Raw genomic sequence first — 23,707 nt, forward strand, 5'->3', positions numbered from 1 at the left:
GAAACATATTCACTACAGTTTCCCAGGGTAAAATAACCAAGAATAAAATTATATACCTATGAAATACATGATTCAGTGATTAGAATCATATTATGTAAATTTATTATTACAAAAAGAACAATTGTTCTTTGAAGTGAGGTCATTGAGAGTGCGATTCTAAGCATGATTCGTGAAAAAAGAAGTTGCCTTTTATTGGACAGAGGGATGGATGTATCAAGCAGAGCCTCTTCCTGTGTGGAGACTGATATGATCAATAAGGCATAACCAACAGGTGCAGACATGATGAATCTAGAGCACAGTGCAAGCAGAGTGTGTCTGGAAAGAAGATTAGTGGAATGAGAAAGGATGAGCACCACTTCCGGTCCCACAACCGCCACCACTGGCATCTTCGGAAGAGGGAAGAGTGCCTACACCCTTGGAAATGCACAGATGACATCCTTCCTGTGTCTCAGCATGTCTTTGGACTTGTAAGCGCATCCTGCAGACTGCATGCAGGATTTTGAGGTGTTCCCCAGGTACCTTTCGTGATACCAAGCAGAGGGCTCATCAGCTGTACCTACATAAGCCTTTACTGGTCCAGGTGCTCGTCTTGTCTGACAGATGGGGAAAACAGCTCTTGACAAAATCCTCAAACGTCACGGTTGCTAAGGCATTGATGCTGGCAGCCACAGTGCTACAGGGAGAGAAGAGCAAGAAAATGGTCCAGACTCCGTAAGGCTGAGCTCCCAGCCTGCCGTGACCCAGGGACCAGGTAGGGCTCCGTACAGACAGATGCAGACACAAGTCCGTGTTCTGGAGCTGCAGGCCCCCACAGAGGCTGTCCACTCATTCTTCAGGGCTTTTGTGCCAATGCTTTTTCAGTTCTTCCACAAACCCCAAGGGAGAAGGTAGGCGTTCATGGTTTGATTCCTATTACTTCATCTTAAGTATTTAATGAGTTAGCAGAGGGTAACAGAAGGATTATATGTGTGTGCTTAGGTTGGAAAGGAGGCGGAAAGTAGAGCCCATCCGAACCCAGGAGTCAATTGAGTTTGTTATTCATTAATAGTCAGTCTCTTCATACATCATTTTATTCATTCTGGGTGTAAGGCATACATACAATGATAACCTGTGAGGATATGAATCTTATACCCTAGAACACAGATATTTCACAACCACGTATGCAACTGATTACACTTGGGAAGTGCTATGAAAGAAAACAACAAGACGCTATGAAGGCACTGAAAGACCCAAACCAACAGTTAGAAGATTCTCCCTTAGGAAGTGACAGCTACAGGTAGGCACAGAGATTATCCACGCAGCGTAGGGACGGGAAGTCAAGGATGGAGGGAAAATCGCACACAGATGCCCGAAGATGAAGACAAGCTTGCTGCTCCTGCAGCCTGGAGCCACCAGAGTGGGGTGGAATTAGTGAGGGAGAAAGGCAAATGGGAAAGACTGGGAAGGAGCAGAACCAGAACTGCATAAAAGCTCTGCAGTTCTCCAACTTCCTAAACAGTTTGGGCTTATTGGGCCTGGAACTTCTCAGCAGACCTGAAAGATGGAGCTTTCTTTGCAGAAAAGCAAGACAGCTTCTTTAGTCCTTCCTCCAGACTAGAATATTTTGGACAGTGAAATACATAACTATGTTAAATTCAAGTGGTGCAAAATCAAACCCTAAGAACTCTGCTTTAAACTGAATAATAAAACAAAGATATCTGCTATCATTTTAACTAATTTTCACTGTTTTTAAAGCACACTTATATAAGATAATAAACAGAACCTATTAAACAAGAAGAGAACAAATCAAAATACAAATATCATTATTTGAATAGAATCAATCTTCAGGGAATCAACTGAAAATAATTAAGGGGAAGAAAATCTAAATGTCACGAAAATTCTGTAAAAGAACACCAACGCACGGATACAGACCTCTGAGAAATCTGATCATGTTTGAAAGTATGATCATTAAATTATTTGGATTGTCATAGCTTTAGGCCAACAGATCAAAGGAATATAAAAGTGAATCCTAAAACTTTCACAAATGCATAGAAGAATGTAAGATGCAATCAAAGTAGCATTTCAAGTCAGTGATGGAAATAAGGTGTATTTAACAAGGCCATGGGTGCGGAGCTATCGGTGCCCATGGGACTCCACCCATCTCAAGCACCTGAGAGTTCCAGGGTTCAAACTCTAGGATTTAATGTTTTCCCTCCTGGATCTTGGTCTTGCCTTAGGCGCATCACCGCATCACTTATTATTTTCCTATTCCTCCCTTTTGAAATGGAAATAAGTACACTGAATCAGTATTTTAAAATATGCAACTTTTTTTGTCTTTTAAACAGGGCTCACAGCTGAATTTTCCTTAGGTTTCAGGAGACTTTAGACCTGGACTTTCAAGCAACGCTGGGGGTATTTAAGACGCTGGGGTTCTTTGCCGTGATGTGCATGTATTTTACTTTGTGAGGTGGACCTCAACCTTGGGGAACAGAGAAAAGATGCTACAGTTTGGATACTGAATGTCCCCTCAGTTCTGTGTGTCACAGGCTTAGTAACCCAGGAGGTGCTATTGGGAGATGGTGGAAGCTTTGAAAAGAGTGCTGTAGCGGCTGGGGATTTAGCTCAGCGGCACAGCACCTGCCTGGCAAGAGCGACGTCGTGAGTTAAATTCCCGGTACCGGGAAAAACAAACAAACAAACAAAAAAAAAACAAAAAACAAAAAACAGAAAAGAGTGAGCCCCGTAGGCCGTGGGAGGCACGGACCCAAAGGGGGTTATGCAGCCCTGACTTCCTGTCTCTCTTTGGCCTCCGGTGTTATGAGGGCAGCAGCTTTTGCCTTCCAGTGTGACGAGGGAAGCTATGTGCACCTGCCATGACTGCTGCTTCCTCATGGACTGGAAGCTCCAAAAGCTATGAGCCAATAGGAACCTTTTCCTCTTTACATGTTAATTGCTTCAGATATTTAAATATAGTGATGCTAAAGTGACCAGTTCAGCACCAGGGAAGTTTGAAAAGATAAAGAGAAAGTTCCATAGTAGAGGCGGGAGAGGCTTACATCTTATTGCAGCTGTTTTCTACCTCACTCTAGATATGTTCTGTACCTGCTTACATCTCAGTTTCCCTCTGCTACACTGATGACACATAAGTTTCAGTCTCTTATGCTGTGTGACAACTGATAAGCAAATATAAAATATTCAGCACAGAAGCTGACACACAGCAAGTGCCGGGGGAGGGGAGAGGTTGATTATTACAACCACACTCATCTGTCATCATCATCGTCATGTTGTCAGTATACTAACCTCAGAGTTCCACTAAAGGCACAGGCCACAAAAAGTCCTGGAAGTCCTGGCATTTTGTGAAATAGTTCCATGACGAAATATGGCATCAGCTAATGAGGAAGCAGAAAGGGGGTGGAGAGAGAATCAGTGATTTTCTCAGCAGAATCTAAAACGTGGAGATGTAAGTTTTCAGCAAGCGGAGGTAGGAATTTACTTCTCTTTTGTTTTCAACATATACCATCTCTTATGTGTTTAATCTGAATTTAGCACTTACAGCCTTTAAAAATGCCTGGGATGGGAATCAGGGAATTGAAGTGTAATTGTTGCACTCTGGGAGGAAGGCCCTACAGGACAGTACCCAGGGCTGGGGAGGAGAGAGTGGCTCTTCCTCCTGAGCATGCTCTCCGCCAATGGAGTTATAGAAATCACGTTTAACACAGGACCATGACCCAAGGCTTAAATTGTGCTGGGAAGACAGCAGCACAGGGATTATGGACATCAGGGACATTTATTCCATATTAGGTTGCAGCAGAATCACAACCTGGAAGTTTGTAGGAAAAAGGTGCACGGCAGCCATCATAGCTATCAGTTTAAGCCCACCTAGAGCTCTCTCCCCTCTGGACCAGCCTTTAAGCCCAGTCTCAGGGACGAACTGAGGTGTCCTCTCCTTTTCTTTTTTGTTTCCTTGTGGTGCTAGAGATCAAACCTAATCCCTTACACTTGCCAGGCAGCAACTAACTCATCAGCAGGCCAACACTGCAGACCCCCGAGGTGCACCCTTTGTACACACACACTTCTCGCCGTTACAACCCGGGATGGGTGACATCACCCAAGAGAGAGGAAAGAAGGCAAGTCCTTGGGGTTTGAGACCCGACTAGAGGTGGAGCTAGAACAGAAGATGGGTTCAATATTACTTGGTCACGGCCAGAACCCCAACGCACACAACGAACACATACCTGGTCCGGGGCTGAGATCATGCCAGAAGTCCAAGGGTCGCAGTCTTTGAAATAGGAATACATGATTAATCCAGAGAAGACTGCACACACCAGAATGATCCAGAGGCCCAGCAAGTTAAAGTACAAGGCACTAGAAAAGAATGCACAGGGCAATTGGCAGCCCTTGTGGCGTGTTATAGCATAGTGAAGTCATTATTAACACTCAAGGTCAAGTCTTTGGGGGTCCCTTTAGTTAGCTTTCATGAATCATTATATTTTATACTTTTACATTTGGGGAGTATATTGCATTTTAGACTAATTACTAAAGTCAAGAAAAGTAATGTTTTAGATAGATTTTACTTTAAAATGGAGAGGTTTTTTTTTTTTTTCCTTTAAAAGATCTCAATATGTGCGATATGAGATCTATTTTCTTGGATGAAATTTTTCACATATCCATCACTCATGTTATATAACTTGAAGTGATCCCCCCACTGAATTCATGAAGCTGTCAAAAAGCCAAATTACATTTTAGCATCTTTTCTTCCAAAGAGATAATGAGATGATATAGAAATAGACAAGTTATGGAAATACTGCACTCACTTTGAAAATTAATTCAGGTGAAAGTTAAAGTTGCATTTTTAAAGGCAAATGAAAGTATTAAAGACTGAAGATTATCCTACCCATATGATTTGGAACAATTCATTTTTTTTCTACAGCAAACATACATTCATAATTCCAGTTGGTGCCTTTACAGTATTTTGTTCTTATTTTCTATCCATTCCATCCTTTGATAGTCAAAATCCTACCCTAGGGAAGATTTGAAAGTAGATAGAGTTTAAAGAGACCTAAAAGCATAAACAGTCTCATTGTGGAGAGAGTCCAGGGGGTTGGCAGGGTAACTCTGAGCATTTCTTGAATCCAGTCATTGTCTGAAAGGCATAGAACATTCACATTCAGATTAAAGGGTGGCCATTCATTTCAAAGCCATGTATCACCCCCCACTGCACAGGTGGGCCTGACTTTCAAAAGAACCTTAAATCAAAATCCTGCTTTAAAAGAGAAATATTTTAGATAACTATTCCATTGAGAACTTTTACATTTGCAAAAAGCTTTATCATCTCAAAATTTATTTCTTTGGAAGTATTCTGACAATGTTTCTGCCTTGAGTTTTCTTTGTTCTTGTTTGGTGGGATTTGGGAATAAATTGCCACATAAAAGGATCAATACCCCAATGATAATCATATCGTTAATCATGCTCAGTGTTGAACATCTTGGGGAAATTTTATTCAAACTCTTCCTGAGGGCACCTCTTAGACAAGCCTCCCTGACCCTCCTTATCTGAAATAGCCACTTGTTAGATTTATGCAATAGAAAGTTTTTTTCTTTATAGCATTTATCATGAGATACAGTAGTATGATATATTTATTGTCTGTTATCTGTTTTTGCAATAAACTGACATAACGCTATATCCCCAGAGCATAGCATAAAACTGACAGAAGACATAAAATTAATTCATTTTTGTAAGAAATGAGCAATGATTCAATGAATTAATTAATGAAAGGTGCAAAATCTTTACAATAAAAGTGCTCTTGCTGCTGCAGTTATACTTTGAAAAGAGCTTTGGAGTTGGAGTCAGGGCTTGATATTTATCAACTGTCTGGTCACGGATGAGTGACCTAACACTCTGTATCATCTATAAAACAGAAGGTAACACACCTGCTGCAGTTCTTGTTGTACCACTCACACGAGAACAGCATGAGTTATACTCTGTGAAACAGATGGAGGCTAGGTAGGCATATAGAAGACATTCATACATTATTTAAACTCAGTGACATAATTTGACCAGACAACCATGGAATGTGAGAAACCAATGGTGAGATTGTACAGCATTAGTGATTGCATTTTTAGATGTTTCTCACTGAAATTAGACTTTGATTCTATGCAGAGCTAATTCTCATGTTCGTAAAGTGGGCCACTTCATTACTTCATTAAAATATTTATTGACATCTGTTTCTATCAGGCCCAGTTCTAGATTCTGTAATATAGCAAGGATCAATCCAGAACCCATCCCATTCGGAGCCTGGAGACCAGTGAAAAATACTGAAATGAAAGATAAATAAGATGACTTCAGATGTAAGACTTGTGAGGAAAATAAGCCAAAAAAAAAAAAAAAGAGAGAGAGGAAACAAAAGCCATGTGTGTGGGTGTGTCCAGTCAGGCTGGGAACAGGGTTCGGATGGAGGACCCAGTTTCCCACAGAACACCTCCACCTCCGCCATCTTGGTTGTACTGTTTACTCTCCGTAGTCCTGAAAGGTAAACTGGGGTCTAGAAACAAACAATGGTATTTCAACGACTTTTTAAGTGATATTATTTCCAAAAATAAGAGAGATCTGGCCTCAGATAAAGTTGTCTTTGGTGAAGAATTGGCATATGTGGTCTTGCAATTGGCTGCCCACATAGCAGACATTACCAATGGCCTGCTCATTGCCAATTTTATGGATTTATTTCCACTTACCTATGTTCAGGATGTGTTTTCCCCAAGTAGCAGAGTGTAGCTTATTTTTTCTCTAGAGTCCAAAGCAATGCTTTGATTATATTAGACTGTCAGATAATTAGATAACCAAGCAAGAGAAGAACGGTTTGGTCAGCATTCTGCGGAAGCTGCTAGGTAACAGTCCACAACTGACTCAGAGTAGCCTCCAGCTGTCCAGGAAGTGTCCTTGAGGCTACTGTTTTGTGTTGAACAAATCTCACTCCATTTCTCTCCTAGGAAAATGAATGCTCTTAACTGTACCAAACTTTTTGTCCCCTAGGTTGTGTGATTAAATCACCTGACATCTCTTGGGGCAATCTTTCTAAGGAATGTTTATATTTCATTTTTTCTCACTCTCAAAAAAATTCAGTCATATCTCTGATCTGGAAATAAGAATGGGAATGGCTGGAACCTGCAGTAGCAGTCTTCAGTGCCTAGAAATATGTATATATTTCTGTCTTCATGACCACCTCTCCTTTTCTGCTAATTTTTATACCCACCCCATTTCTAAAATATCAATTTGCAAACCGCAAGCATCTGTATTACTTTGCATCAATGTTTTGCTTGAAGTAAATTAATCCATAAAATAATGCTTTGAGATCTATGCAGAAGTATATATGCATACACTCACATACACACACACACACACACACACACACTCTCCTCCCTATGTGTATGTGTCTGTGTGTGAATGCACACACAAGCATGGTTTCCTTAAAGCATTATTTTGTTTAGTAAGTGATGAATACTTAACAGGCACAATGCATTATTCTTGATGTTGTGAAGAGAAAGAGGACAAAAAAGACGTTCTAACATTTGAAGTACTAATGCATTAGTAGGGGAAAGTAAAGCATGTTTACAAGAGAAAAGAACATAAGTTTATGAGATTAAAGTAGATTTAATAGCTGGGTCAGTGACAAGCACCCATGATCCCAGGTACTTGGGAGGCTGATGGGGAAAGGTTACTTGAGCCCAGAAGCTTCAAATCTGCCCGGGAAACTAGCAAGATCCTGTCTCAAAACTAAGTAATAATTAAGAAAAACTAATGGTCAAACCCCTGGATTTAAGAGAAGTTATTTTATCAAAAGTCTCTTTATAAATATATTCAACTCCATTTAATCTTAAAGTCACATTTTACATGGATTTAATTTTCGGTGAACTTTAAGATCAAAGTCACATCACTTTTAGTACTACTGCTGTTTTTCAGGTGCTGATCACATGTGTGGAGTCTTTATTATGTGTGTGGAGAGTTTGTTACAATATTGGTGTAACAGGATATGACTAGGTCAACAGCGAATTGACAGAATGGTAACTAATCCACTCACTTCCTCTGAGTTCTGAAATACACAAATTGTAGCATTACCGTTACATTCATTTGACACTCAACTTGCAAAATTTAGTTGATTCATTTCCAGGCATTTTTATGTTTTATTCAGTGAAAACAAATTATACATTGAAAATATTTTAAAATCATGCTGGGGAATATGCACTGAACTGCTTTTCTAAGAAGAGTTTAGGACATTCTGACTAGGAGCAGGAGGCTTGGGCCTTGGGCAGTGGCACTGGTTTCCTACAGAAACCCCTCTTCATCCACTCCAGGTGCAATTCTGCCCTTTCTCGCAGGTTTGTGAAAGGTAGTATAACGACCTGTGGTCCCCCTTGCCAAGCACAGGATGGCCTGCAGCAGTTGGGAGAGGCACATTCTGCAGGCCTTGCAAGAGTAGATGCAGTCCAGCCAAATAGCTCTACTTCTGTGTGGTGACGCTTAATTGTGTCAACTTGACTGACCTGAGAGTGGCCCAAGCATACAGCACAATTCTGCTTCTGCTCGCATCTGGGTGAGTCATGAAGGTGTCACCTGGAGAACTAGATGGTCTCTGACCCTTTCCCCTCTGGCACTGTTCCTCTACACTGCTTAGCCTCCACCATGACATCTTTGCATCCCCATGCTCCTCTACCATCACATTTCTGCCCTGGATCCATCCAACCACAGATTGAATCCCCTCTCAGATCAAACCTCTCATCCTTTAAGTGGTAGCTGTTGGGTATTGTGTCCTAGAGAGGGTAAGCTGATAATGCAAAAATTACTACTATGAGTGGGGTTGTTTGAGTGATTGCACTTGACCATGTAGCCTAGAAGTCTTTGCAAATGGTTTGAGGGAGGAATTTGAACAAGTTTGAAGTGGGCTGGATAGTCTTGGAATGCTATAAGCAGAGCCTGCTGGGGATTCAGGTCAGAGCTCAGAAAATCAGTATGCTGATAGGAATGCAGACAGAAAAGCCCACAGTCAGGAGGTTTCAACCAGGAACAAGATAATATTGGTGAGTGGACTGGAAGCCATGCATGCTGCACTCTAGCAAAAGAAATCCTGTCTATACTTTGCCCATGTCCTAAGACTGGGAGGCTGAGTTTAAGGGTGATGAACTAATAGATCTGACAGAGGAAATTTCAAGACATCCCCAAATTTAAGTTCTGTCATAACTATTATTTGTTGTTTTCAGAGAAATTTATAGTAAGAGTAAGAATCAGAGATAAGAAATAGAGAAAAAAATTTAAAGCTTAAATTTTGGCCCTAATGGAACCATGTTTTAAGTTGAGACTAAAAGAGTTGAGGCTGCTAAAGAAATTAGTTCCTTAAAAGGAAACTAAGTTCTTTTTATGGGGACCAAAAAAAAAAAAGACCCTTGAGGCCATCAGAGTAATGAATAAGATCCAACCCATCAAAGGCTAAAAGTGCACAAGTGTTAAACTTTCATTTAAGAGAGTCCCTGGGTCCCCTGACCAGGCACCTGGAAAATGGTTCCCTGGGATTCATCTCACTGTGCTCAGCCACTGCGGTACTCAGAGACCACTGCATCCATGGCCCACCAGCCGTTTCTGCTCATAGCACACCTTGAGATGGTCTACCCAAGGCCGCCTTTACCAACAGGTTGCAGGTATTGTGGGCTCAGAAAGGCCTCCACCCAGGTTTCAAAGTACAATCTGAAAGGCGAGGCAAGGAGCCCTTGAGAGGGAAGGGATGAGCTTCACAGTAAAACCAAAGGCACAGTAGAAGTTCCCAAAGCTACAAATATCAGAAATAGAAAACATTTGCCAAACAAAGCTAAGGGCCCAGGTGATCTTAACAAGGACCCACACTAAGGCTACCCCAGCCCTCTAAAAGTCATAGCTTTGCACTACTATGCCCCAGATGCCAGATCTTGAGCCAAAATATTTAATGTTTGCCCTGTTATGTCAAAATGTTGCTGTGGTCAGATTCTTTCCTATCCCCCTCTTCCTCCTTTTAAAAATGGAAATGTTTACCCTGTGCCACTGGGCCTTGGAGTTATGCAACCTTTCTGTAATTTTATAGAAGTTTATGATTAAGAGCTTGCCTTTAGTGTCAGAAGAGACTATGACTCAGACTTTGTAAAAATGTTAACATTGTTGAGACTTTGCAAAATCAATTATTATATTTTCAGTTGTACAGAGGTTAGTCATATCATGTGAGGAAAAATTACAGATTTTTTTTCTTTATTTGTTTGTTTGGGGTTTTTTTATTTATTTTCTTCTGGTACTGGGAATTGAACTCATGACCTTGAGCTTGCCAGGCAGACGCTGTGCCGCTGAGCTAAATCCCCAGCCCCCAGATTTGTTATTGTCTTCATATATACATGAATTATGATTTTAAAAGTTGTGTTTGGGTTTAAGTTGACAAGGGTAAAAATGTGGTGGTTTAGATTAGTTGTGTCTATTTGTTTCACTTGTAATCCAAGGGATTAGTAGAGCACACTTCTGGGTGTGTCTGAGTCAGTGATGGAGGTGTGCACTATTATACCTGGCAATCTTCCTCTACTCTGGTTCCTTTAAGCCTGGAACTAAGCACCTTTGCTACATTCTACCTTTTCTACCATGATGTTTCCATTTTGGGTTCAGTCAACCAGGGACTAAATCCCCTAAAACCATAAGACAAATTGAGCCTTGCCTTCTCTATATTGTGGCTGTTGAGCACTGTGTCCCAGCGACGAAAAACCTGACTTATACAACTACCCCACTCATTCTGTAAAAGTCTCTCATGGTGTTTCCAGAGTAGAACCTCCAGACTATTTCTAATGTGAAATTCCCTGATTCACAAATTGCCATTTTCTCAAATAGACACTTTAAAATTGTACTGTGCCTGTGTATCTTTTCACCTATCAAAAAATAATAATTAAATCACTAGAGGTTGAGTACAGCTCATTGCAGAAACTTGGGGCAAAAGCGTGTGCTATTTACCTCTGCATCATCAGCCACAGCACCACATGTAGCCCAGTGATTTCACAGTGCATAAAGGCAGCATGTAACTGACGGCAAAGAAAGGCAAACCACAGTCCAAACCCAGCTCTGCTAGTCCCTTGCTGAAGTGGAATTAGTGTTACTTAGCTCAAAAAAAATTGTTGAAAGGGTTAAATAAATCTTTCATTTCTTTCTGTTCTACATGCACATACACCAACAGGAAGCATATGCAGAACTAAATGGGGGAAAAGGAAACAGAACTTTTTCTTGATCTGTAACTTACAGCTTAGCATGCTTTTCTGTTTTGCAAGAGATGCACCTCTGGATGGTTGATTGATTAACTCCATAGATGCCGAGCCATGTGAAAGTTCCTCCGACCGAGATTGTCCAAAATGTGTGCCTCCGGAGAGGATCTACATCAAAACTAAGACACAGAGAACACAGATGTGCCTTTGGAGCCCAGATGCTATTTCACTTGATGAGAACATGCAGTTGTAAGTCTTCATAGGCTCTAAAAAGTAGCATTGGACATACTCAGCTATCTGCAGCCGGGATCCATTTGCAGCTTGCTCTAACACATTGTGGAATCCACCAGTTTCAATGGATCCTTGAATAAGAACCGTTAAGAAGCCCACAATCATGACAAGCATCTGAAACGCATCTGTCCACACCACTGCTTTTAATCCTCCCTGAAAGGAAGAGAGTCAGTGTGAGCAACTGAGATTGAAACCTGCATTTCCTAAATGAACAGTTTTCCTGCTAATGTGGCCACTCATCCATTAATTCAGTAACGGTTACAGGGCATCTTTCATTTGCTTCATCTTCTATGTTAAACATGGGGATGAAATGGTAAGCAAGAAAGATCTCTTCCTGAAGTTAACAGAGCTTATAATCTAATGGGAGAAGCAGATAATGAATAGCAAGACAGCTATTAACTTAAACTTGTGAAAAATACCATGAAGGACAAGTTACTTAGGGAAGCATACAATGAAGCATCTTGACTCAGTCTTGAGAAAACAAGGGTCAGGCTAAACTACAGAGTCCCTGAGAAAAAAAAGTTGGAATATAACGTACAGATCCAAGGAGTCACAAACCCAAAGAGGAGCTCCTACATTTGTTAAAAGCCAGAGCAGATAGATTGTGACAAGTCTACTTCAATGATTTTTAAAGAGCAAAGAGAGAGTATTAAAGAGAGTTTCATAGTGAAAGGTTTCATAGGTTTGTTTCACAGTAATTTGATGGGTGGTTGGGTGGATAATAGGTTGCAGACTGCAGAAGAAAGGAGTCAAGGGGTCAGTTGAGTTTATTCCAGTTGCTCATCTCCAAGAAGATGGACAGTTTGAAGTAGGGTAGAGAGAGAAGGAATCTGATGTATTCGAAAGACATTTGAGTGATAAAAATCACCATAGCTTGTGATCCAGCTGACACAGATGATAAAGCAAGAGAATTAAAAACAATTACCTGGCTATTGCTTGTAAAATTTGACACTTTTTAATGACACTAGTGACGATGTATACACTCTGGGGAAGAGAGATGACAGAATACTGAGAAAGAAGAAGAAAATTAGGAAGGAACATGAGACTACAGATTCATGAGTAAGGAGATTTTGAGATGCAGGCTGGTCAAATAGGTGAAGAACCCAGCTTCCTGAAGATGAAGATAATAGTAGAACCAAAAGATTGAGAGGTTAGGCAAGAGCTCAGAAAAGTGATTATCAAATCTGTCTTCCCACTAGAATCACCAGAGAAAGGTTAAAGAAAAATAAACAATATCCAGATCCCATCCTCAGGAATTCTAAATTAATTGCCGTCTGGGCTGGGGACCCGAGCTGGGCCTTTTGACACCTCCCTCAGTGTTTTCTGATGTAGAATTCCAGTTGAGAGCATGTGGGCCAGGACAAGGGAGAAGACAGAAAGACTGCAGCAGTGCTCCAAGGAGAGAATCCCCGGAAGGCCACAGCCAGGGTGGAACGAGCAGATTGGGAAAGATTAAATGAAGTGACATGTGAAGAAAGTACTTTGAAAAGGCATGAGCACTGGGAAAATGGAAGGATGTGATATTTTTAACACTGAAAAATAGAATTATCATCCCCAGTTACTCCTCCGGAGTGTCAAGAACTTCTGTGAAGAGATGACAAGCTTTATCTTTAGCTTGAGAAGGAAGAAGACATTGGGTTGTCCCAATCTTTTTTGTAATTAAAATTTAATTTAAGACTAAACATTAAAGTCCCTGCTAAAAGCATTGCATTTATATATTTTGTTCAAGTCATAAATGTCTCACCTCCCACCTCATAGGATGGCACTAACTTGACTTCCTTTCAAGATGTTAAGCCTTCCAAACCCAGATTCAGATTTTTCCAAACCCAACTTCAGATTTTAGTAATATGAAAATCAACTCTTAGAAGCTTCAATTTTCAGAATTACTTGACATTTTTTACAGGAAAATCTGTGTAAAGCTAAACATCAACTTGACATGCAAGAAAACAAATCATTTTCCCAGAAATCATATTATAGTTACCATGAAGTTTTCTTTGATTTTCACATAGCAAGATTTTATGCCCCCTTGTATATTTCACCAATCTGTGCTGTTTTGGGTGTCATGTTTACCTCATTTTATTGTACACTTGGATGACAAGAATTGGTTATTTTTTTAATCTCTTCAACTGATTTTTCTGCACATGCTATACATCCGCAAGATTATCAGAGTAAAAATATTGCAATATGAATGCATATTTTAGATGCATAGGCTACCATTTGCATGAGACACTGAAGTCTCTGATCTGGCTAGAGAGAGGAGAGATGGAGTGGAGATAGTTCCTCTAGATTTGTCTTAGAGGAGTATATCCATTGTTCATAAGTTCTCTTGGCTGTCAACCTTCAATTACTGAAGGGTAGTTTTGTTAAGAAATTTTAGGTTGGCAATTGTTTTTCCTCAGTGCTTTGAAGATACTATTCCACTGTTTCTGGCTTCCATTATTGGTGCTCAAAAGTCTGCCTAGAGTGTCCCTTTGTAGGTATCTTTGTCCTCTCTTTGACTCTTATATCCTCAAAAGTTGTGTTTTTCAATTGTGTAGATTCTTCCTTTTTCAGTGCTAAAGGATTTCAAGGGACTGGGGATTTAGCTCAGCTGCACAGCACCTGCCTGGCAAGTGCAAGGTCATGAGTTTGATTCCCAGTACTGGAAAAAAAAAAAAAAAGAATTTCAAGCTGTACTTTTGTAGAAATACAATGTCTCCTCCACTTTTACTGTTCGTTTATCTTCTGCAGCTCCAGTCAGATACAAATTTGATCTTCCACTTTACTTTTCAGAGCAGATTTGCACTTTTTCTTTGCAAGAGCAGAAGTTTCTCACTGACCTCCAACTACTTGAGTTCCTTTCTGTGATGCAATTAATGGAATACTCCCAACTCTCCTACTCTGCACTGCCAATGGCTGAGATCCAACACCTCGACAGTAGTGACGTTTTCCGCACCTGTCCTTAAATTAATCTCTCCCTTTCTGCCTACTCACTTCTTCCTGATACCATAATCCATTTAGATAACTTGGTTATGTTATTTTGTTACTATGCTTTTTGGAAAGAGATTTCCTTTGAGGCACTCTCATATCCTGTACAATCCCAACAATACATTAAAAAGCCGTGGCATCAGCATTTAATATTTTCTTCTGTGGCCAGGTATGTCAGAGAAATTAAGCCATCACTCAGGTTCAGCATGGAAGGAGGACGAATATACCTTTTTAACCAAGGTGGGAAGAAATTCTTGAGAACCACCATCAGCAAAATGCAATGGGAGATGAAGACACAACTTTGATATGACAAAATGGTGGCATTTGCAAGTATAAAGATGAAAGATAAGGATATTGTTAAATTGTATATTCACATGATACATATTGCAAAGGGAATATAGTGTGATCATAATGTCACAATGCAAGGAGAGTCTGCTATATGATAATATGTCAATTATTATTACTTTTTTGTGGAAGCATAGATTCCAACTGTCCTGTAAGCTTTCCCATGTCCTTAACAGGTTAATTACAGCCAGCACATGGTGTAATGATTCAGCATAGTAAATATTTTCTAGGTACAGGACAAGGACAAAAAATAGATGTTTAATGCCTATTTGTTGAGATAAACTAAATTTAGCAATTATATAAACATGTTGCCAACATTACTCAGCTCTCTTTATTGAAAGTTGAGCATATATAAAAATAAATGTGAAAGGTACTTGAGGCTTATCTATAAACAGTAGAAAAAAAATAGCTGTGAAATAATTAAGTTTATAAAGTACCAACCATCCTTGATGACTCATACACTCATTTTCTATCGCTCACCTAGTAGACAGTGAAATATAAATGCTACCTATGATTTAACAACAGACTTAGGCAGCAGATTTATTTCTCAGAAATGTCTAGGGTCATCTGTTCTCTGACCAGGGAGCTATTTCTTTCATTAAACCTTCTCTCAGTGGCATGACTTTCTTGAATGAATTCAGTGCCCAACTTCTCATACCTGCTAGTGCAGAAAGGAATTTTAAATGGAACAATGTCTTTGTCAGGAAACTCTGACAGATCAACCGACATACCTCTACTTAATTTTGGAATGGCAATTTTTTGCTATAATTAGACGCCCTGTTGCTGGAGATGCACCTTACCCATATTAGGAAGTATCGCTCAGTAGTTTTCCCTGCTAGATACATACCAGGGTGCAGTAGAATGTGCAGACGATTCCCGTGGCAAACACGGAGCCCCAGAGGTCAAACCCAGTCACTAGCAAAGGAGAAGAACGTTAAAGGAGTTCATCTGAACTGCTCCTTCACAAAGGAGCAAGCTTTGTGAAGAAAACTCACAGTGTTTGTCAGTGTTCTGGTGAGCTACAGGATATCAAAGTAATTTTTCCTCATTAAATTTTATCACCTCTGAAAAGGATGATTATAGTTGTATGCCTCAAGGCAGTCTATCAGTTTTGTACAATGTTCTGTCAACTTTTTTTCTCTTCAGATGCTGTAGTTTTCATCTTTGGTCCAAATGCTCTTCTGGTTTTTGTTCTTTTTGGGTAACAAAGTTAGTCTGAATAATCAGAAACCACCACAAATGGAAAATTAATACTTTTCAAGATAAGCACCTAGTCCAATTAAAGTGAATATTGAGAGCTTTCAACATAGCAGATATAACTGTGAAATTTCTTTTCCTTTTTCTTTCTTTCATTTTTCTTTCTAGGATTCTATTCTGCTGAGAGATGAACTGTACACCTTCATGTAATTATTAGAAGCAGCTTCTACTCTTGCACTCAGATTAGCTACTTCATGAAATCACTGAGAAAAGGCGCTTATATTTAGGTGACTTTACTCGGTGGTTGTGCTGATGTGAGACAAAAGCCACCACCATTTCACTGAAATGAAAAACCCGAACAACAACAAAAAATGTTATCAAGCTGGTGTTTAGAACCACCCAGCTTTGTGAGATAAAGTCAAATAACTAATTCTTTGCATTGTTTTCCACGTTTAATCTCAAATGTGTTTGGAGAAAGGGCTTCAGGGACTCCTCGCACCCTAACCAGGGCTCAACACCCTAACAGGGTATTGTATGTACATTTCCCTAAGATGAGATCAGGTATCAAAGTGACGAAATGCGCCCACAGGAGCATCAGGAACTCACCTTGATTGAGCGCCAGGGCAGGGGCATACACCACCACCCCTGTGTAGAGAATCTGGTAGGGAAACAAAATAGGTGGACAGTGAATTAAAGTGACACGGGAAGGGATATTCCCTGGAAAGCTCTTTATACATCTTACAGATGTATTTCCTTCCACTTTCTCAGCAAGCATTTTATTCCCATCTACTCTGAAATCACTCATCACTGTAACTAATGCAGGCAGTAGAAGAGATGTAGAGACCATTAGCCTGAGGAAGAGGGTTAGATTTTGAACATTGTTGACAAATTTGAAATATTGTGCTTATATTGGGCATATTTCTACAAGTTGAGTTTTTCTTTGCCTTTCCTCTATCCATTCCTCCCATACACCTCTGCTGGGCTCACTACTGACTTCAGGGAAGCTCTGCTGAAGAGCAGAAGCACAGTAATTTGTTGAAATATAGACTGTAGGATAGACATGGAAAAAATCTGCAAAGAGAAAAAACTGCACAGGGAAGACTCGTCGCCTGGATTTCCTACATAATTACCCTCTAACTCACAAAACTGCAATTGCTACCTTGATGGAAATGTGCTCCCCTCCAATTTTATTTTAAGTGCAATTCCACCATTTAGAGATAAGTGAAAAAAATAAAGGTTCATGGCAAAAGTCTGATATCTATGAGCAGCTCAAGAAACATAGCTTCCCTTCTACTCCTTCAGGCACTCGGGGAATTTCAAGTAAGAGAGAGAAGGTTCTCTGCTAGTGGAAGCACCTGGTGAGTAGTGGGACATGCCCCAGTGGGGTGGGCCCAAAGCCAGTGGATGCCAAACAGTTCCCATAAGAGGGAAGCAGGGATATTGGCGGGGAAGATTGTCTTATGGGACTTTCAGCCAAACAAGCACTTCTGGTTCAACTCATTTAACCAGTGTTAAAAAAAATATCAATTACCACACCATCCCATATCCAAATTTTGCTTGGGTTAAACATGAGAGAGGTAAACTTGAAGAAAACAATTGTGTCTTTGTGGCTTATAATGTTGATTTGTTTCTTATTATTAGTGTAGATACAGTCTACGGAATCTACCCAATGCAGATGCCTGTGAAGGTAATCGTGTGTCTTAAAATTGCTTCCTTAGGAGGAAAGTGGTGGCTTTTCAGTAGTAAGTCTGTCCTTAAATTGGGTTAATTGGCCCCAAATAAACAAAACCCTGACTGTCTTGTACCCCAGTTTTCGTCTCTGCAGCAGCCCTTCCCTTACCGTCTGCACAATGTAGATGACGGTCGCTGCATAGCGAACTGGTTTGTTGAAGCGTAGTTCTAGGTACTGGAGGAACAGAGAGATACACAGAGTCAGTGGGTTTGGGAGAGGGCTTTATGAAGGGCTTGCTTTGAGCCTTTGGTCTTTCTCCAAGCTAAGTGCTATGCACTTTCAGTATGACCTTATGCTATGGGTCCTTGGAGGCATAGGTGTGGGGGAGGCATGGATGATTGAAGTCCAGCATGTATTAAAACTCACTTCCTGTTCATGCTTCTGACTTTCCACCCTGGCTTCTTCCTACACGACCCACTAAAGCCACCATTTCCTGTGACATCCCCACTGCCCCAAAGGCAGCTCAGCGCTCTGATTCTTTTCCGGAGTTCTGCGGTCACCTCCTAATTGGTCTTCCAGTGCTAAGCCTTGCCCACCCATCCATCCCATCAATCCACATCTACCGCATCAATTCTCTTAATGCAGAGCTCTGATCATGGCACTCTTCTTCTCAAAATCTTCAGTCATGCTCCATTGTTGATACAAAGGGCACATCTCAGGCATGGTGTTCCACACACTCTCTTGTCTGATCCCACTTAACCTCATTATAACACCAACACTCCCATAATTTATTCTCCACATAAAATCATTAAGATGTGCTGAACTCACACATTTGTACTATCCCAACTTTGCCTTTGTTTAGGTGAAACTTTCAGTGTAAGTGTTCTCCCTTCAAACTTTAAATCTGTTCCTCAAATTCTTAATCATCACTCAGCAGGAGCAGTTCGGTTGCCACTGGTCCTATTCTTTCTCTGGCTCTCTCCTCCGAGCTCTTGTGACACTGATGCCGAAGTTCATCATGGTGAGCAGTCACACACTGGTAATTCAGTACTGGATTTATCTCAGGTCATCTATGGATCAGTTGCTTATAGGTGTCATGACAAATTACCACCTATTTGGTGTGTTACAGCAACAGCCAACTCACCTCCTGCAGGGTGAATGTCCAGAAGTCCCAATGAATTGCACTGGGTCCAAATCAAGGCATTGGCAAGGTCACACTCCCTTGTGAGGCTCGAGGATCTGCTTCTAGCCTCGTTGAGCTTTTGTGGCTGCTGGCAACCCTTAGCTTCTGGTGTGTCACTCTTATCTTTGTGTCCCTAGTTCTACTGCCTTCTTGTCATCAGTGTTCCACTGCCTCCACCCATAAGTGTGTAGTGATTATGTGGATACCTTAGGGTCACTGAGATAATCCAGGGTAATCTCTTCCCATTTGTGAAGATGCAGACTCTCTTTGTTTTGGATCCTATCACAGGTTCCAGGCATGGAGATCTCTCCCCTTTCATCCACTCCCCCTCTGCATTAGCAAGGTGAGTTAGAAAATGTGAGTCAGTGGAAAATGAGTTACAGTTCTACCCTATACTCCTTATTTCAAAGAAGGATCCAAGAAACATTTATGCATCATTTCTACCAAGTTGAAACTACAATGCATCCCAGTGTACTGAGTGAATCACCTGAAAATAAACTGGTGCTTTACCACAGAGTATCTTATGAGACTATATGACTAACTATTGACAGCAATAAAATAATCAAAAATAAAATTCTTAGTGTAATAACAGTAGAAGAAGAACTACAAGGAGTTGTGAAAACACTGGTGGGGTTTGATTTACTGGTGAAGGTCAGGAAAGGTTTTTGTGAGTAAGTATTCTCAGACATGAGTGTCTAGAAGATGTTCAAGTATATGTCTTCCAATGCATCATAAATTTGCATTAAAGATGAACAAAATAAATTGTAAAAGTAGCGAATGACTTGAGCATTCAATTTCTTGGGTGTAGCCTCTACTTAGGATTTCTTTACTATATGTATTTAAGAAAATCATTTTTATTAAATCAAAGACTACCTACTGAATGGTACTCTTTCTAGAAGTGATACATAAATGTTTCATAGTTTGAAATAGATCCTTCTTTGAAATAAGGACAACTTGGTAGAATTGTGATTCTTTTTCATAGTAGTCCGCATTTTCTACCTGACCCTGCTAAATGTCCTGAGTCCTCAGGGCAAGAACCACCTAATTATCAGGTGTCCCACTCACATCACTGGGAAGCAGAGGACAGTCCAGTGAACATGTGACTGAAATCTAGCTACAAAGAAACTATTCTTACGGAGGCAGGGAAAGGCCAAGAGCATTTAAAGCCTCAAATATCATGTGATAGAAGATAGCAAAACTTCCCTGCTGAGGACATGTTGGGCTCCTATCCCATGCTTTTGTGAAGAGAAGCTTACTGCACAAAGACTCACAAGTTTCCTTCACTAATCCCTGAGTCTCTGTATAAACTGGATACAGAAACTGTAATGGTTGATTGATTGTGTCAAGTTGACAGGTTTGAAAGTTTAGCTAAATTGTCTCAGCAATTCTACACCCTAGGGTGTAGAGGACCCACTCTTGAGCAGCTCATCGCCTGGATATTATAAAGACAAAATCAGGAAAGACAGACTTGCTTTTACTCTTGGAAGGTGCTCCAGTCTTCGCCTTCAGCTTGGACGTCATCTCCTGGCTTCTAGTGCGAACTGTTTGGCTTCCTTCATAGAATCTTCAGCCTTCTAGAGCAGACTCTTCAGCCAGCACTGTGCATGCTTCAGCCTTCTGGTGCAGACTCTTCCGCTTTCCAGGGTAGACTCATCAGCCTCTTGATAAACACTTCCATGCGACACTGCAGAAAGCTCCAGACCTAGACTGAATCCTTTGGCCTCTAGTGTGCAGAGGGTGCCTGTGCACTTCCTCATCCAACTCTGTAGCTGACCATCATGAGCTGATCTTATAATTTCTTATACATTTGTAGATCGTGTGTTATATCTGTGTCTCTAGTAAACACTGACTGATACAGAAACAAAATAGCATCCATCAAGTGTGTGATAGGAGCAATCAAGTGTGTAATGATCCCAAGTCCAGGGCTCAGAGTACAGTAAGATTGTAGTGACTGTATTAGTCACCATGGGTACAGCAGACACAGCTTGCTGGCACTGTGTTCCAGCACATACTGGTGGCATCTGAACTATCCTCTGATTGCCTATTTGAGGGCTTCCTTCCAACCTTGGAACAGGGCTGATGAGGAGTACCTGGGGGTGTTATCATGGCATACAGCCAGTGACTACAGGGAAGAGGGAGTAAGTGCATACTCTTCTTTGCCTTTTAGAGAGGAGTTCCTGATGCATGTTCTCTACTGTCCTGACATCCCTGGCAGCATGGAGCCCCAGCAGTCACAGCGATAACAGGCTAAGAAATGCACCTTTCCTGGCTTCCTCTCCTCCCAAGTCTCACTTTGTTACCTGCCTACCAGTGCTTACTGGAATCCTTTCCCAAAAATGATTTGCCTTCAAACTCTTATCTCAGAATTTGCTTCTAGGAAATACAATGTAAGTCACTATTTCCAGCAAATAGAATGCAAAATGTGGTATTTAAAATGCGATAATAAGATGAATTTTCTTGTGGAGAAGAATGCTTTCCCATCACATAATGAACCCAGGGCAGCCTTCTGGAAGATGAGAAGAAATGTTGAACAAGGCAGGCTGCCTCACCTGTGCCTCCTGAATGAGCACAACCCTTGGCATGCACAACCTGATGAGTCACAGGGATGCCCCAAGTGAGCCACGAGGAGACCCAGTGGACAGAGGCCATGCTGCTGGGCCATAGAACTACGAGCAAATGATTGCTGTGAGTCGACCTGGGGGTGGTGTGTTACACAGCAGTACATCACCAATGTAAAAAGTGGAAAGATGTTGTAACAAAAAATAAAAATATATATGGTCTTGGCTTTGGGAACAGGGTGATGTGCAAAGCCCGGAAAGTGAAAAGGAAACTTGCTAAAAAATGGAAAAGCTGTGTAGAGACCGCCATAGGAACCTAGAAGTCAATGGTTTTGCTATCTGTGTATGAGGTTAGAGTCAGTCAGTTCAGTAACCATTGATAGACCATTTTGAGAAAAGTTATATGAGAAAAGATCAAAGTGGATCTGAAGTCAGTCTTCTTGAGTTCTAGTTTGAAATCTGTTGGTATCTTTCTCTGTGATCTAAGGAGCTGTTTTCTCATCCATAAAACAAAAAAGGCTACTTTAACACATCAGTCTACTTCTGAAAGAATATGCTCCCCTTCCTCCCATGGACTCACTCGCTCACTCTGCAATCATCTGTGCTGACTGTAGAAACTCTCCTTACAGGAACAAGGGAAAACGGAAGTTCAAAAGTAGACTTGCCTGCTCCGTGCCTGGTTTCAAATGTATGTTTACCGTCATCATGTTGGATTGTTTTCAGAATTGCAAAGTTCATCTGTTATACACTATTCCAACTTGGGAAACAACTCCACTCATCATGTTGGTTCAAGACTAATTCAGATGCAGTCAGTCTTTACTTCTCTCTTTCTCTTACTCTCCATAGTCACTTCATCAAAAACTTCTGGTGCCTACTTTCCACTTTTAAGGCATAACCACCAGCAATTTCTCATCCTTTGCCACACAATCGTCATTATCTCTTCCCAAAGTATAGCAATAGATTCCCAGTCAGCCACAATGCTTCAATAGCCAAAACCCTATACTCATTCTTATATTACTATTATTAGTTATTATTATTATTATTATTATTTTAAAGAGAAAAGAACATGAACAAAGACAAAAACAAAACAACACACAAGATGACTAAGATAACTGTACTACTAATTTCTATTGGTTTATTGAAAGGAACAGATAATGTTTAATAGTTTGAGCAGTGTTGCAGGCCTATATTTGGTAATCTGAACAACTACTTTGAAGATAACAATAAGTAATACAACAGCCATTATTGATTCCCTATAATCACTCTTAACAGCTTTCTAGACTAATACTGCAAAATATAACCCACATTGTGTAGCTCTGCTATCAAACTTTATAGTCACCCTTCTAACCTAGAGTAAATGTCAATCCTTACAATTACATAAATATTGGTTATTGGTCATAATATTAGTTCAGACCCTATCCATCCCCATATGTCCATTTCTCCACCAGTATTTTATAATACCATTTACTGTGCTGAAATAATAGTCAGGAATATTATCTTATAATTAAACATCTGATGTCAAAATACTGTATAAATATTCTCAGAATACCACAGATAATAATTATATCTAAAAAGAAAGTAATTTATCAACATAGTAATAGATAAATACATACATAAAATAATATATAAATACTTCAAAACCACCTATAAGAGCACAATTGAATCATAACATTTGCATTGCTGGAATTAAAAAAAAATGGTTGAAGAGTAAGTGGTTCAGAATCCAACTAGTCTAAGTAATGTGAGGAAATGAGCGGCCAAGTGGACACCAGCCTATGAAGCTGTGTTAGAGGTAGGAATTATTAGTCTACAAGCAGTAAAGGAAAGCTACAGTGAATGTTTAAGTTAAAAAGGAAAAAGTTATTACAATAAAAGACATTATCATGAAAGGCCTGGTGTATTCAAAACAATTCAGTGTATTTTGAGGGGGGTTGATGGCAGTGTACTTTTACTGGAATAAATTGCTTTTATTTAAAGACCATATTTTTGAGCCCATCTCATTGATGAACTGTTTTCAACACTTTCTGTCAAACAAGAACATTACAATATATCCTTATCTACCTTATTCACTGGATCTGGCATTACAGTTTCTGGGTCCTCCCATAGTTATAAGGACCATGAAAGATGAACGTCTAGAATTTACTTAGGACATCGAGGCAGCAACAGCTGTGAAACTAAAGCTGCACAAAAGAAGAAAACTTTCAAAGCTGCTCCAGAAAGTGGCGCACAAAGGGGGTAAGTATGTCGGAAGTGAGCGCCAGTATTT

General features: G+C 40.3%; 1 protein-coding gene across 1 annotated transcript in view; it reads right to left on the reverse strand.

Moving 5' to 3' along the window:
* Slc5a12 (solute carrier family 5 (sodium/monocarboxylate cotransporter), member 12) overlaps positions 1-23,707 on the reverse strand; it is a 50,327-nt gene that overhangs the window by 22,066 nt on the left and 4,554 nt on the right. Inside the window, exons 2-9 of the mRNA XM_005401744.1 lie at positions 17,869-17,934; positions 16,635-16,686; positions 15,679-15,746; positions 11,518-11,672; positions 11,267-11,407; positions 4,215-4,344; positions 3,280-3,368; positions 561-673 (exon numbers count right to left, since the gene is read on the reverse strand). Of these exons, the coding sequence (XP_005401801.1) occupies positions 561-673; positions 3,280-3,368; positions 4,215-4,344; positions 11,267-11,407; positions 11,518-11,672; positions 15,679-15,746; positions 16,635-16,686; positions 17,869-17,934 (814 nt within the window). The remainder of the gene's footprint in view (positions 1-560; positions 674-3,279; positions 3,369-4,214; positions 4,345-11,266; positions 11,408-11,517; positions 11,673-15,678; positions 15,747-16,634; positions 16,687-17,868; positions 17,935-23,707) is intronic.

Source organism: Chinchilla lanigera, unplaced genomic scaffold (genome assembly GCF_000276665.1).
Source record: "Chinchilla lanigera isolate Chin_1 unplaced genomic scaffold, ChiLan1.0 scaffold00075, whole genome shotgun sequence".
NCBI lineage: Eukaryota > Metazoa > Chordata > Mammalia > Rodentia > Chinchillidae > Chinchilla > Chinchilla lanigera.